The sequence below is a fragment of the Sciurus carolinensis genome, chromosome 2, assembly GCF_902686445.1.
Source record: "Sciurus carolinensis chromosome 2, mSciCar1.2, whole genome shotgun sequence".
In the NCBI taxonomy this organism is placed as follows: domain Eukaryota; kingdom Metazoa; phylum Chordata; class Mammalia; order Rodentia; family Sciuridae; genus Sciurus; species Sciurus carolinensis.
This window is the reverse complement of record NC_062214.1, coordinates 86,154,662-86,171,076: the sequence shown is the minus strand read 5'-3', so window position 1 is coordinate 86,171,076 and position 16,415 is coordinate 86,154,662. Positions and strand designations below refer to the sequence as shown.

Here is a 16,415-nt window from a genome sequence, read left to right as displayed (position 1 = left end):
AGTTTTTCTATTTTTGGCTATTATAAATAATGCTGCTAAGGACTCCAGGTACAGCTTTCCGGGTGAATATGTTTTCCTCTCTCTTGTGTGTGTGCCTAGGAGTAGGATTGCTGTATCCTATAGTGACTCCTGCGTCCCAGGGTGTGTAGAGGTTTTGTCTTGTTTTATTTTTGGTGCTGGGGAATTAACCCATGGCCTCGCATATGCCAGGCAAATGCCCTACCACTGAGCTTCTTCCTCAGCCCTGCATAGAGTTTTTATGTTATTGTTTTAATCTAATTGATTATGGTCTGAGATTGTCCCCTGTATTATTTTAATCCTTGAAATTTGTTCAGGCTAGCTTTATGGCTGGCTTAGTAGTACATGATCAATTTTCATAAATCTTCTAAGTGTGCCCTAATATAATAGTTTCTAATTATTGGGGACAGTAATCTGTATACTTTTGAGATACTTTTGTGTGTGTGTCATACCAGGGATTGAACCTAGGGCCTTTCACACTGACCTATATCCCCAGTCCTTTTAAAATTGTTTATTTTGAGAAAGGGTCTTGCTGAGATGCCCAGGCTGATCTTCAACTTGTGATCCTCCTGCCTTAGCCTCCCCTCCCTCCACCACCCCTCTCCCAAGTAGCTGGGCCTACAGGTGTATACTACCATGCCTGGCTCAAGATCAAATATTTTTTACATTTTTACTAATTTCACATTGATCTGTCCATACGTTAAAGTCTTCGTCCATGTTGGCAGGCTGGTGAATTGTTCATCATAGTTAATTTTTGCTTTATATTAATTTTAAACTTTCTGTGTCTTCCTGGTGAAGTAAAGTTCCTCTTATGTTATAGTGATTTTCTTCATATCCAGCACTGCTACACGTCTTAGAATCCCTCTGATATTAATTTAACAACTCCAGCTTTTTTATTAAAATATCTTTTGTTTGGTTATCTCTTTCTTCCTTTGACTTTTAATCATTATAACTATCATCATAACTCTGTCTTGTTGGATTTTTAGTTTGTTTGTATTTGTTTTTTAACTAGAGTTTGTTTGTATTATTATTTGCATTTATTTCAGTTGTCTTGTGTGAATTTATTTGTCCTATATCCTCTTTGTACCTTCTCCTTGTTTGCTATGGATTGAGTTTTACATTCTTTTCTTTTCTTTCTTTCTTTCTTTTTTTTTTTTTTTAATACCTGGAATTGAACTCAGGGCACTTAATCACTCAGCCAATTCCCCACTTTTTATTTTGAGACAAGGTCTTGCTAAGTTGCTTAAAACCTTGCTAAATTGCTGAGGCTGGCCTCAAACTTGTGATCCTCCTGCTTCACCCTCCCATGTCACCCAGTTTCTTCCCCCCACTTTCACATTCTATTTTTCCTCTCTATCTTATAATTAATATGTCAAAAATAGGCTTTATGTCTGTAAGTGTAGAGGATAATTCAACTCTTTTAACATGAATTGCTGCAGCAGGCAGGAAGGGGTAGGGCATGCTGAGTCTAAAATTTACACCAGGTGCCACAGTGATAGCATAGCAAAGGTTTATTTCAGTTCAGATTGCTACAGTAATGGAACTGGGACTGAAGGACCCATGTGGATGGACGATCCACCGTCTCTTATCTGCACCATCTGGCACATGTGGTCTCCTATGTCCCCACAGAAGGGGAAGAGAGAACTCTCTTAGGTTGGTTTCCCCAGAAATAGACTCTCAGATAAAGATTCATGCACAGAAAGTTCTCTGAGGACTATTCTCAGGAACAATTCCTGTAAAGAAGTGAGGGAAGCAGGATGGGGTAGAAGGACAGCCTCCGCCTGTCACACAGGTCACCCGAGTGGGTTGGCCTTCCAGAGTTGTTGCTCTACCACGGAACTACATCCTCAGCCCTTTTCTTAAACAGTTTGAAACAGTCTTGCTAAGCTTCCCATTCGGGCCTTGAACTTGCAGTCCTCCTTTTACCATCTAGGAGTGCTGGGTTCAGAGACAGCAAGCAAGAAGTAGGTTTATTGAAAAGAGAAATAGATACAGAGGCAGACTTCTCTGAAGAGAAGGGGCCCTGGAGCTGGGAGTCTGGTGCGGGAGTTTTGGCCTGTCCTTTTCATGGTCTCTGCAATTTCCTGCTTTCCTTATCTCCTCCCCTGTCCACACACTCCTCACTGTTATTGGTTGGTGACCCCTCTGTCCATGTGTCTCTTTTAGTTTTTCTATCGTCTCCCCACTTGGGAGCGCAAATACGGAGGTGTCTGTCTGATTGGGTCGCCACTTGTGTCCACCAGCACTTTTGTCCAGCAGGAAGCTGGCCTCATCAGGAGGCCCTCTCCATGCACCTTTGTTCTGGCCCTGACCTCCAACTTCTCACTCGCCATCTTGCCCTGGCCGCCTAAGCCCTTCTACATCTCCCTCAATCCCTCTTCAGCTTCCCAAGTAGCTGAAATTATAGGTATGCACTATAATTGCCCAGCTCAATGTTTTTTTAATTTTATTTTTTTGGCAATTAGAGAAATGTCAATTTATTTATTTTTCTCTTTCCACACTTATTTTTATTGGTGCATTATAGTTGTGCCTTATGGTTGTTACATATTCATACATGCACACAATGTAACAATGTCATTTGGGCAATGTCACTTGCCAGGTCTTCCCTCCTCCCTCCCTGCCTCCCACCCCTTGGTCCCTTTCCTCTACTGATCTCCCTTCATTTTTAGGAGATTCCTTCCACCACCTTTTTCCTTTTTCCTCTCTAACTTCTGCACATGAGAGAAAATATACGACCCTTAGCCTTCTGAGTTTGACTTATTTCGTTTAACATGATGGTCTCTAGTTCCATCCATTTTCCTGCAAATGCCATAATTTCATTTTTCTTTATGGCTGAATAAAACTCCATTGTGCACATAGAACACACTTTCTTTGTCCATTCATCTGTTGCTGGCTATTGTGAATTATGCTGCTATAAACATGGGTATGCATGTATCACTGTACTGTGTTGACCTCGATTCTTCAGGATGAATACTGAGGCATGGGATGGCTGGGTTATATGGTGATTCCATGCCTAGTCTTTTGAGGAAATTCCATACTGATTTTCCTGATGGTTGTACTAATTTACTATGCCACCAACAGTGTAAAAGTGTTCTTTTTTTCTCCACATCCTCTCCAGAATATATTATTATTTGTATTCTTAATGACTGCTATTCTGACTAGAGCGAGATGAAATCTCAGTGCAGTTTTGATTTCCAGTTTCCTAATTGCTAATGATGTTAAACATTTTTTTCATGTATTTGTTGGCCATTTGTATTTCTTCTTTGGGGAAGTATCTGTTTAATTCATTTGCCCATTTTTTAATTTAATTATTTGATTTTTTGGTGTCAGGTTTTTTGAGCTCTTTATATATTCTACATATTAATTATCTGTCAAAAGAGTAGCTCGAAAAGATTTTCTCTCATTCTATAGATTCTCTCTTCACATTCTCATTTCCTTTGCTGTGCAGATGCTTTTGGATTTGATGCTGTTTCATTTATTAACTCTTGGCATTACTTCCTGAGCTTTATGTGTCCTATTGAGAAAGTCATTGCCTGTGCCTAAAAGCTGGAGTGTTGAACCTATGTTTTCTTCTAGAAGTTGCATAGTTTCTGGTCTAATTTCATTGATTTTTATGCAGGGTGAGAGATAAGGGTCTAGTTTCATTCTTCTATGTATGTGTAATCAGTTTCCCCAGCACCATTTGTTGCAAAGGCCGTCTTTACTTCTATGTATGTTTTTGGCAACTTTGTCAAGGCTCAGATGATTGTTGATGTATGGGTTTGTCAGTGTGTCTTCTATTCTCTACCATTGGTCTGTGTGTTTTTATGCAGTGCTTGTGTCTATAGTTCTGTAGTATAATTTGAAGTCAGGTAATATGATGCTTCCAGCATTGCTTTTTTGGCTTAAAATTGCTTTGGCTATTCTGGGTCTTTTAATTCTTCCAAATGAATTTTAGGACTGTTTTATTTCTAGTTCTGTGAAGAATGTCATTGGTATTTTGATGGAGATTGCATTATTTCTGTATTTGCTTTGGGTAGTATGACCATTTTAACAATAATAATTCTGCCTATCCATGAACATGGGTGGTCTTTCCACCTTATGAGATCTTCTTCAATTTCTTTCTTCAGTGTTCTATAATTCAAAGTAGAGGTCTTTTACCTCTTTGGTTAGATTTATTCCTACGTTTTGTTTTGCTTTTTGTTTTTGTTTTTGGAGGCTATTACAAATGGAATTGTTTTCCTAATTTCTTTCTCAACAGATTTGTTGTTGGTATATAGGAAAACTATTTATTTTATATGTTGATTTTATAACTTGCTACTTTGCCAAATTTATTTATTAGCTCTAGCAGTCTTTTGGTTTTTTTTTCTTTAATCTTCTAGGTATAAGATCATATCATCTGCAAACAGTGATAATTTGACTTCTTTCCTATTTTTATCCCTTTTATTTCCTTTTCTTGCCTGATTGCTGTGACTAGAATTTCTAGCACTATGTTAAATAGGTGTGTTGAGAGTGGACATCCTTGTTTTTTTCCAAATTTTAAAGGAACTGCTTTCAGTTTTTCCCCATTTACAATGAGGTTGTCTTGGGCTTCTCATAAATTGCCTTTATGATGTTGGGTTAGATTCCATCTATTCATAGTTTCTTCAAGTGTTTTTATCATGAATGAATGCTAAATTTTGTTAAAGGCCTTCTCTGAATCCTTTTAGATTATTAAGTGATTTTTGTCAAATTTTTAAAAAAATTTCTGGAAGTTATATTAGATTCTTTTCAAATCTGTTTATTTCCTGTTCTTTTTTTTTTTTTTTGTCCTGGGGATTGAACTCAGGAGCACTTGACCACTGAGCCACATCCCCAGTCCTAGTTTGTATTTTACTTAGAGACAGGGTTCTCACTGAGTTGCTTAGCACCTCACCATTGCTGGGGCTGGCTTTGAACTCGAGATCCACCTGTATCAGCCTCCTGAGCCGCTGGGATTACATGTGTGCACCCCTGCGCCCAACTTTCCTGTTCATATTTTTAAGCTGTTTCTTTAAACATATTGAACACAGTTATACATTTCTTTGAACTTCATTTCTTCCATCCACTGTTTCTACTGCTTTTTGCTCCTGGTGCTCTCTTTCCACGTGAGCAAGCTTGTATTAAAGTAGCAATCCTTCAGAGCAGCTTTGTACTTGCTTTTGTAACTTACCTGAGGGAACTGCACAACTTTAACCTCTTCCTATTTACAACTACTTTACATTTTCCATTTGAGATTTCTTGGACCACAGACCCATATGAAGACTGGCTAATGGTTCAAAATTCTTGGGACTTTTCCCTTTAATTTTGTTTTTCCATTAACTTTCCTTGTTGTTCCATTGTGCCTGACTGGATTTATTTCACTCATTTTTCTTTAGAATCTTAGCTTTATTGGCAAGGGATCCTAGATTAGATTCCCTGCCTTTGGTGGGCCTTGGGTTTCATCTGTTCGTTACAAAGTCTGGCAGCGAAAACTCTGATGGTGAAAGTATCTTATCTCCTGGGGTTCCTGGTTTTCCTTTGCTTGGGGTTTTGTGACCTTTCTTTTGTGCCCTCTGGCTGATACATTCACCTGGTGCACACTGGAAATGTTGTCCAGTATATTAACTGTTTCAGTCAGAAGGACCCTTCCTCATGTTTCCATCATCCTTCCGCAGAACCAGAGTCCTCAGCCATTCTTCTAGGCCCTTCCTTCATCACCCTGGTCCAGTGATCTCTTCCTTATGAAAACTTCAATGACACTTGGCATTTCCATGAAATGTTTTGAGTGACCCCTGGTTCCACTGGATGGATGCAGTGAAGCGTGCATGGGCAAGTAGATTGCATCTTGGTTCTGCTATTTATCATGGACTTGGAGACTTCTACTCATTGAGCTTCCATTTTTTCACCTGTAAAATGGGGTTTTCAACCCCTGCCTTGCCATGATCTCTTGGCAGTTAAATGAAACCATACTTACCCCTGACATGCACTGAGTTGGATCAGGAGGACACATACAGGCCACAGACCATAGGTTTAAATACTTAAAAGTTACAGATGAAGGTACCAAACAGTTATGTAAGATGGCTGTATTCTGCCCTGTCAAACATGCCCTCATAATAACAAGAAAAATGTAACGCTCTGATTTTTTGCAGCAAAATAGCAAACCCAACTGAATTTAATTATTGTTGTACATATCTGGATGTTATATTGATGGATTAGTGATGTTTGAAAGAGCAATAAAACAAAAACATACATAATTCCCAAATTATTGCATTTATTTCATAAAATTTATTTTTCTTGGCTTTCAAAATTATGAGTTATAGTGTTATAATTAACATTATCAAATGATTTGCATTCTGTTGACAATGTTGCCAAATTAGACGATTGTTCTTGAGTCTTTGTAGTTCTTAGATAAGAAATGGGGAAATTAATTCAATTGGGAGAAACTGCTGCTGAGTTTCTTAGTTCTACTGAGGTAGAACAATTGGAATTAACAAAAGAAATCCTTAAATCCACATTTAGAATCAGAAATGAACCATAACTTTTGCATATCAAATTTAAACATTGCAATGAGGCTGCATATGATAATTATATCAAGCAAAAAGTTAACTATTTTAATTTCACATGTCACATCTCATATTGCTACTTTTACTCTCTCAAAGAAATATCTAGATTAATATAATCTTTGTTTGATTTTTTTGATAAGAAAAAAGATATAAAGAAAACAGAAGATAGGATTTTACTCTGTCAAATCTACAATTTCCAGAAAAGTAATCTGGATAGGAATTAATCTCAGGATTATTTGTGGATGACTCTTCCCTTTCTTGGCTCACAGACATTTTCGTTTTCTTTTTTGAATCTTATTCTATTGGAATGTTGCTTCTATTATATATTTCATACATGACTCTTTGGTTTTGAAAAATCCAATACATATTTAAAATAATGAATAGGTATTTTTAATCCTTTTAAAAGTAAAATAACCAAACTTAGATTTTTTTGTAGACTTTTGATAACAACGTTCCATGACAGATGTCAGATAAGGCTAGGGATGGTAGTTCGGTGGCAGAGCACTTGCCCAGGGCTGAATCTCCAGCACCAAGAAAAGATAATATTGTCTTCCAGTTCTGTAGATGACAGGTCTGACATGGGTCTCACTGGGCTAAAATCATGGCATTGATGGAGGCTACAGGGGACACTCACCTTTCCTAGCTTCTGGAGACTGCACCCTCTTTGGCTTGTGGCTGGCTTACTCCATCTTCAAAGCCAGCAGCATTACATCTCTCTGACCCGCCCTCTTCCTGCAAACAGCTCACCAGCTTCCCCACTGGTCTCTAACTATTCCTTGTGTTGATTTTTCATGCCCACGTCTTGTGTTCATCTTGCACCTCTAACCTTGGGGAACCTCCCTTCCTGTGAAGAACTGGATGCTGGGCAGAGAGGTGCCAAAGCAGGAGCTGGCTTGGAACCACAGGCAGCTGCAGAGAAACACTAGCTTAGGCGGTGTGTCACCCAACCTGAGCACTGTGTTCATCTTCTAGGGCGGTCGTGACAAAATCCACAGACTGGGTGGCTTAAACTGCAGAAAGTTATTTTATCACAGTTCTTGGTGCTTGAAGCCCAAGATCAAGGTCTTGGCAGGGTTGGTTTCCTCCAAGACCTCAGACGTTTGCCCTCTTGCTGCCTCTTCACAGGTCTCTTTCTGCAAGCACACTCTTGGTGCTTCTCTGTGAGTCCAAATTTCCTTTTATGAGAGACAGCAGCCAGAGTGGATCAGGACTCACTCTAATGGCTTGTTTTCCTTAGTCACCTCATGAAAGATGTTATGGTCAAACATGGTTATATCCTGAGGTACTTCAGGGTTAGGATTTCAACAAATGAATCTGAGGAAGATACAGATCAGCCCAGAACAACACTTTAAAGAAGAAACCTGCCAACCACACACCTGCAATCCCAGCAACTTGGGAGATGGAGGCAGGAGGATCAAAAGTTTGGCCAGCCTGGGCAATTTAGCCAGACCCTGTCTCAAATTTTTAAAATGGGCTGAGGATGTGACTCAGTGGTAGAGTGTTTACCAAGCATGCATGAAGCCCAGGTTCAACCTCTGGTACTACCACCAAGAAAAAAAGAATAAAAAGGAGAAGAAGAAACTGAGACTCAGAGAAGTGCATTACAGTCCAAAATCATGCCACAGGTCAAAGGAAGAGATTCCCATCTCCTCACTGAGCCCTTCTTAGCAGCAGCAGCAGAGATAATGCATAAGAAACCAGGGAAATGGAGTCTGATAGTTGCCTTTTGAGCTTTAATTTTACTGCTTCTGGGAACTTGGATAAATGCCCTAAACTTCTCAGGCCTCAGTTTCCTTTTCTGAAAAATGGGGACAATAAAAGACTTTTCTTGAAAAGGTGGTGATGATGAGATTTGGAGAGGAAGTGCAGAGTACATATAAAAGTGCCTGCCTGCTTCCCAATTCCACTCTGCCCCTTCTTTTTTCCTGCTATCAAAATCTGCTCTTATTTGCCACTTGCCAGAAATGCTCAATTATTTCTCCCAAGTTATTTTCAGTTCAATAGCTAAAAAAATCAAATAGTTTAAAAGCTTAAAACTGTCGTGGTGGGATTTCAGGCATAAGCTAGCAAGTAGCGGATGGGGCGCTTGGCATGCTGGGGGCCTTCTCCAACGCTGTGCCTATGGCAGGCTCTAAAAGGGAACACTCACTGATGTGCCCTTCCACCCCGAGTGCCTGGGGGTTCTCACTTCTAAATAATAGGCTGCACATGATTTGATTTCATTTCACTCTAAATTGCCCAGCCTGCAACCAGGGATGCAAACTGGAGTCCTACAAATCAATTCTGCTGTGCAAATAAGCAGGTACCTGCTGACTTGGGGGTGCCTAGAAATGAAGCCAGGCTTCAGAGAGTTGAGGCAATGATTGTAATTTGCCTTTGGGGTCAAACTGGGTTTGGAATACAAAACCGTTTTCAAATGTTTCATCTGCTGTCTTGATATACATGGCACGCGCTCTGTGAAGATCTACTCCATGCAGAGCCCTTGGCTGAGGCCAGAGTGGCAAGAGGGAGAGAACTGGTCTCCTTTTCCAGGAGAAACTGACCCAATGGTTGCTCCGAGCAGGACTGGGCCTAAGCACTAGCAATTTGGTCCAGTAAACAGAGGTTCAGGTTGGGGAAAGCAGGGATAGGCCGAGCTTCTCATTCTAGGTTGGAACTTCTCTGCCAGAGGGGTTCCCTTTCTTCACCCTACTGCTACTGTTTTGCAGATGCTGCTCTAAACCCTGCCCCCAGTGCATGGTTGGTGTTGACCTGGCTGTCCATGTCTGGGGGAAGGATGGCAAGTTGGATGGAGGCAGGTTCTTTCAATCTGTGCCCAGCCCTGACTTTGGTAGCAAAATATCCTCCTCATGTCAGACACCAGATTCCTAAATGTAGCCAAGTTGTCCAGCTCCACTGTTCCCCTCTGACTTTTGAGTAGACCAGCACCTGCTTTTGGCAGCCAGAATGCCAGGAGTCAGAGAGAGGAGAGGAGTCACGCACTGAGTCGCCCTGAGCAGAATGTGGGTAGTCTCCTCCTCCAGCGCCCACGGTGGCCATCCCCGGAGCTCCCCTGCAGCCCCCCACCCCCACAGGCCCAGGGCTTTGTAGACTTTTCTCTCTCACTGGCCCCTGGTCACAGGATCTCTGGCGACACAGGACAACAGTGATTCTTGGTTTGAACAAAATTTAGTCAGGCTTTTGAGGCTTCTCCAGGCCCATCTGTGTATTCTTTGTAAAATTCAGCTTTAGCAAAAGGATGCTAATAAGTCAGTGCAACCAGAAGCCTCCGGTTCTTGATAGCTGATCACTGGTCATACCTGACCAGCCTCCTCATCCTTTACCAGGCCCCAGGTGAGGTCTGATCACATTGGCCTTTCTCAGTAAGAATCCTGTCAGATCAGTTTAGCCAGGATCCTCCTAACTCCTGATGTTGCCTCTTAGCCGTTTTTTGCTTACTGACCCTCCCCTGCTCCTCAGCTGTAAATTCCCACTTGACCATGCTGTGTTCAGAGCTGAGCCCTTTCTGCCTCCCCCTCTGCTGGCCCCATTACCGTGGTCTTACACCTAGTGCACTGGTCCAGAACAGTCTTTCTTACTGTGCTTTAGTATTACTGAATAATCTTTTTTAATGAGAATCTCCTTAATTACTTCATGTAAAGGAGTGAATAATTAATAGTAATTGCTCTTTTCTAGAGTCTTTGCATTTTAATAAGCAGCTAATGCTTTAATTCACTTAAATTTTTTTTCCTAAGGAAAAAAGAACGAACTTGAAAAGTGGAATGATAGAACCAGTGGGACGCTCCTGCAGCTCTATTTTCTGCTGGGGGAAGTCTAGATGCCACCATGCATGTCCCATCCTCCTTCACATACATCAAGGGATGGCTCATTTGCCCCCTTGTTGTTAGCCATGGTGGGGTGGGAAACTACAAGTCAAGATTCCTGCTGTCCACTAAAGGACTCTGTCCACCATAATCCAGGGACATCAACAGAATTGAACGGTGAATCAAAAAATAGAACGAATCACTTTACTTAGCCAAGACCACAAACTAATCCATGACTTTATGGGGCCATGAGCCAACTGCATTATCCTCCCTCCCCCTGGTTGACCAGTGTTACCCAGAATCAGACTAGGAGTTCCACCAAGCTCAGAGCTGCTGCTGCAAGGTAATGTACTCTCCTTCTAGCCAGTGTCTTCCTGCTTCACAGGTGAGGACACCAAGATCCAGAGAGGTATGGCACAGCCCAAGGGCACACGGGACCTCAGGGACTCGAATCTGACTGTGCTCTGGTAGCCCCTCACTTTCTTTACTATCCTGTGGGAACCTCAAGAGTCAGCACCCGCTGGATCTCTTCAGGAGCGTGTGCACCCAGGCCTCATGGGTGCTACATGTGTGTTCTACACTGAACTTGACCCCAGCCTGTCCTATTTTTAAATGGAAGACTCTCCTAATGAAGAAGTTGGTGAACCCAAGTGAGAGATGGGGTGGGGTGACAGTTCCTCCAGCCTCCCCCTCCTCCCGCAGTTGAAAAAGCAAAAGGGAAATTTTAAAATGTGTCCTGACCTGACTTACATCGCGATGACTAATATTATCATTGTTATCGATTGCTTCAATCAAGTCATTCATTTATGATTTACCTTTCAAAGGTTATGTCAACATTCATCTAAATTAGTGGCTCTGAACTGGAGGAGATGTTGCCTACAGGGGATATTTGGCCATACCTTGAGACATTTTTTGGTTATCACAACTTGGTGGGGGTGGGGTGGGCACAGTGAGAGCCACTGGCATCCAGTAGGTGGAGGGCATGTTTATCACTAGATGAGGAATAGACCAGCTCCCTCCGGCCCCCAGAAACTATCTGGCCCAAAATGTGAGTGGAAACCCTGGTCTCAGTCAACACGAAAGAGTTGGGATTGTCTTAATTCTACTACCTTGACAAATTAAACTCTTCATTTATCTTTGTTCTGCCCTGCCTCTGCTCCACCGTGAATACCATGAATAATCATGGCAGGTGTTCAATTCATATTCCACTTTTCATCACTTACTGCATCCAGAGCTGTTGTCCCTCATGCATCATTGTCCTCTCAGTTACCATTTTTGTTTTTGTTTTGTTTAATAGATGTAATGCGATACTGAGGCAGGCTGACCCATTCTTGTTTCTGATTGGGGTGTTTGGAGGGACTTGCCAGGTGAGCTGCCTGGGCTGGGGTGGCTCTGTGGGCCGTGCTGTGAGTAGTCTCCTCCTCCCAAAGTACAGGCATCAGCGTCATAGTCCTCATCATCAATAGCCTTTATGAAGTGCTTTGTGACTACCTCCTGGCACAGAGATATCTTCTGCAGAGATCTCCACCGGCCCCTGACATCTGGCGCATGTTGGCTCAGACAGGCAGCATATATGTTAGCCAACCACAAAGACCGGGCTGTAGGCCCCAGGCAGAAGGTGCAAAAACGGATTCCTAGGCAACATTCATGCCAAGAGTAAGTGAGACTGGGAAGACAGATAGGCTGGATTTCCAGAGAACCAGGCTCTTGGCTTCTCTCCTCTCGCTGGCTGGAGGGGATTTCTTGGAGGACCTGGGATTCTAGAAGTTCCTAGGAGGGAAGGAGGGTGAGAAGATAGATAACAGTTTGACAGGTCAGGGAATTGTTCAAGTGTCCCAGGCTAACAGGGCACCGACTAGAACACTTGATGTCAACCAGTGATGCTCCTCTGGAGACCTGGCTGCCCATCTTCTCACCTCCATGCCCCTGTCTCCCCTCTGCAGGTGTTCCATGAGCGGGGCATCCTCTTTGGCTACCGGCATCCCCAGAGCTCCGCCACTGCCTGTGTCCTCAGCCTCTTCCAAATGACCAATGAGACCCTCAACATCTGGACTCACTTGCTGCCCTTCTGGTATCACTTGCTGCCCTTGACCAGCCCATCTCATTTAGGGTCCCTGAGGATTAGTGCTTTTTTGAAACACAGTGGGGATTGGGAGGGCTGGTATTTGGGGATTCCTCCATGGGTGCAGGTGACCGTGTGGCAGGAGAAAAACTGGGTACTCCATGGAATGAGCTGTAGGGCATGGATTGTGACTGGATTCCAGGGACTTCTGTAGCTCCCAAGCCCTCCCTTGATTTAATAGCATTTATCTTCATCCCTTTGAGTCCTGGCAGCTTTGCAGGTCTTCAGGAAGTCCTAGTTAAAATGTCACTAGCTTGAGCAGGTCACCTAATCTCTCATTTTTCACCTGCAAAGCAGTCACAGTAATCTGTATCTTTCTTGGGGTTGCAGGGAAGACAGGGAGAAAATGGTTAAAGACATCAGGCACAGAGCAGCAGGCTCCTACTTGTTCTGGAACCACAACAATGGAGGCCCTTGGTCAGGCAGCGCTCTAGTGGTCAGCTAAGAGCAAGGCTCTGGGAAGCATGAACCCAGGAATGGGAGTTCCAGGAAGGCCAGAAGGCCCTTGCTGAGAAAGGTGGGCCCCAGACCATCTTCACACACCTCATGGGTGAGTTTGCCCTGAGGCAGGGCCATAGCAGAGACCACAGTGTAGCCACAGTCCCCCAGTGTCTGTAGAAGATAGCTTCAGGACCCCCGCAGATACCAAGATCTATGCATGGATGCTCCCCTATATAAAATGGCACAGTATTTTCTTATGCCCTATGCTATCCTCCCAGATACTTTAAATCTTCTCCAGATTACTTACACGACCTAATAAAACATTATATATGCTCTGTACACGGTATGGTGTACTGTCTAGGGAAAAATGACAAAAAAAAATCTACATGCTCAATGCAGTCACATATTTCCTCTCCCTGGATATTTTTGATTCATGGTTGGTTGAATCCCAAGATGCAGAACCACAAATAGTGAGGTTTGACTGTATGTCAGAGCAGGGAGGACCTCATAGGTCATTCAGGCCACTGTCTCACTCAGCTGACAGATGCAACTGGAGAGGGGGTGGCTTCTTTACATTGCACAGCAGAATTGAGGAACAGGCGGGTCCTGGATCCCCTGGACTCTGTGAGAGAGTCAGAGGGACCTGATTGGAGACAGGCCCAAGGGAGCCTGCTATGCTCTGGCAGTCTGACCGGAAGGCAGAAGGCAGACCTGGGGGCAACATGCAGGGGAAGGCTGGTCCCAGCAGTCGCCCTGGTGGGGGAGAGAGAATGCTCAGTCCTGGGATGGGGTAGGGTGATCTATAGAGAACCCTTGCAGCTCTGGGGCCTGAGGCCTGGGCAGGATGGCAAGTTCCCACTCAAGGCGGCCGTTTGTCATTTAAACTTTTTGCTTACATAAAAAGTCCACATGCTAATAAATTGTAGCCCTGCCGAAGGCTCTCCCCCTGGGCCCTCCTTCTCCCTGCAGCTGCCTGTTTCTTGTGCAGCCTCCTGAGCTCTTCGGCCATGACTTGTGTGTCCCCAACCTCTGCGTCTTTTCTCCCACTGCTCCCGCTGTCTCCTGTGGTGGTCTCCCTGGACCTCAGTCTCTAGGGTCTCAGAACCAGAGTTCTGTTTTGTGGATGAACCATAGTTGGTATCAGCTGTTTCAAGATTTGGTACCACAACAAAGTGCCCACCCTTGTTTGTGGGTCTCGAGGTCTGTGAACAGATCCCTATGAGAGGACTTTTTAGCTATTTTACAGCTGAGCCAACCTGGCTGAGCTACCCCACTGCATACTGCTCCCCTAGACCATGCCAGGCTCTCAGAGACAATCCCAACTGAGCAACACAGACCAGCCAGAGGGACTTGGGCAAGCCTGTGTCCAAATGCCTTAAGGAAATGGAATGATGAAATGATCTCGAGATGATGAAAGGATATGTTTGGGAAACAGCAAATAACTTAAGCTTTACTTCTGTTGTGGGCAGGATGGAAAAGTGTAGTCAGAAGGGTTTAGGGACACCCCTTGAGTTCCTGGTGAACATGCTCTGTAGAGTCTCCATCTTTGGAGGAGTTAGTAGGAAGGGAGTCTGTTCTCCATGAGTGGTTTTTGAAAGTGAGGTGCTGTGCAGGTGGGACCCCATGTGTGGGCTACAGTTTAGGCAGATCTGAGGCAGGACTGTGTAGTGTCTCTGTGTAGCACTCAGAATGGCCATGGGAGGTGGTGAATCCCCCATCCTTGGAGGCATGCAAGCTGAGACTGGAGAATCACTTGGACAAGATGCTAGGAAAGAAATTCCATCACCCCAGGGCCGGGAGGGGATTGGATTAGATAAACCTAAAAAGGCTCTCTTCTTTCCCCACCCCCCATTCCTAACTTACTGCTTCTCAAGTCCAAAAAGGCCCCTTCCACCCTCTCTAGCCCATGGCACCTTGCCAATGTGAGAACTCACAGGGATTGGTCATCCTAGGAGGATGGAAAGCAGAGTGGGTTGGGTGGAGAGTTTAGAGGGATCCCCGCCACAGAGCTTGGGGGATCCATGCTGTGTTCCAGGTTCTTCGTGTGGAGGTTTGTGACAGCACTGTATATGACAGACATCCAGAATGACACCTATTCATGGCCCATGCTCGTGTACATGTGCACCAGCTGTGTGTACCCTCTCGCATCCAGCTGTGCACACACCTTCAGCTGCATGTCCAAGAATGCCCGGCACATCTGCTACTTCCTGGACTATGGTGCCGTCAACCTCTTCAGCCTGGGTATGTGAGTCTTCTTCCCTGATACCCAGCCATTCATCCCTTCCCCTGTGGACAGGGTCACCATGAGGCTTTGATGGGTGTCAGAGTCATAGGAATGCCAGGACTGTATCCGGGCTCCTGATGAGGTTTGTAAGAAACTCTCTCATGGCGTGCATCTGTGGTATAAATGCTCTCTCTGTAGCCCACTTCTGGCTCCCAGCATGATGCCCCCAACATCCCTCTGTTTTTCTTTGACACCTGGGAGGAGAGGCACACAAGCACACGCCATTACATAGTAATTCCACCACCCAGATACAATAGAGGTATGCATCGGGAACTTTTGTTAATATGATTTACTGAATTGTACGCTTATGTAAACTTCATTTTTTTGATGGTGGCCAGGCTAACGGTCATTTTGCAAGACCCTGAAAACTTCCACAATCGGAAGGGTAGGCAGACTCCAGTCCATCATGGCTGGGCCCTGTCATGCCTGGTAGAGAACAAGCGTGGGGTCACGAACTGAACCTCCTTTGTCCCGAGTCTTGGAGGTGTCAGAGACCTGTTTAAAATACCACAGGAACAGAGCTTCAAACCTGTTGGCAAAGTTGGCGATGACATCCCCAAAGTCACCTCTTTTTCTAACTCCTGCCTGCTCTTCTTTCTCTCCCTACGGCATCCTTCTTCCCCAGATCCTGGTTCTAGCCTCTTCATCCCGCTGGTCCTGCTCTAGGCATGAAAGCCAATCGCTGTCTTCCCTTTCACCTGAGTTTGTCCGGGAGGAGCCTGCAGGTGATTAAGGGACCACCTTCCCTCCCGCTCCTCGGGGCTCTGCTGTCCAGTCCCCATCATTCACCACACAGCCAAGGCCCCAGCCTTGTGCTTATGGTCAGGGTGCATGCAGGCTTCGTGCTCATCTCTCCTGGCGGTCACCAGCCTTCCATGCCCCTCCTGCATCACTCCTCTTCCCCCCCACCCTCCCTGTTCTTACTTTTTTCTAGCCCATTCTCTGCTCTCCTCTATAGATAGCCATGCTCAGAATTGGCCCCTCACTCTTCTCTATATGGCCCAACTCCCAGCTGACCGCTGCCCACACCATCCCTTATTCCTCTGGACAAGGCACTCCCAAACTCCATCTTTGAACTGTGGACCTGGAGTTCCTGACCCCTCTGAGCCTGAAACCAGGACTGTCTGCATCCTCCTCCCATCCTGCACCCTCATCTGCCCCACTCAGCCCCCTGGCTAGAGTCACCTCTCCTGCTCATTCATGCA

The 16,415-nt window shown here is 44.4% G+C and overlaps 1 protein-coding gene across 2 annotated transcripts in view; it reads left to right on the top strand.

The window, feature by feature from the left end:
• Nucleotides 1-16,415, top strand: part of Paqr5 (progestin and adipoQ receptor family member 5) — a 75,519-nt gene that overhangs the window by 44,318 nt on the left and 14,786 nt on the right. The window contains exons 1-3 of one of the 2 annotated variants that reach the window (XM_047540745.1): nt 11,487-11,730; nt 12,307-12,434; nt 14,962-15,167. In XM_047540745.1, the coding sequence (XP_047396701.1) occupies nt 11,536-11,730; nt 12,307-12,434; nt 14,962-15,167 (529 nt within the window). In that variant the 5' untranslated portion in view covers nt 11,487-11,535. Of the gene's footprint in view, nt 1-11,486; nt 11,731-12,306; nt 12,435-14,961; nt 15,168-16,415 lie in introns of those variants that run through there. The other variant, XM_047540746.1, reaches the window with a different exon arrangement.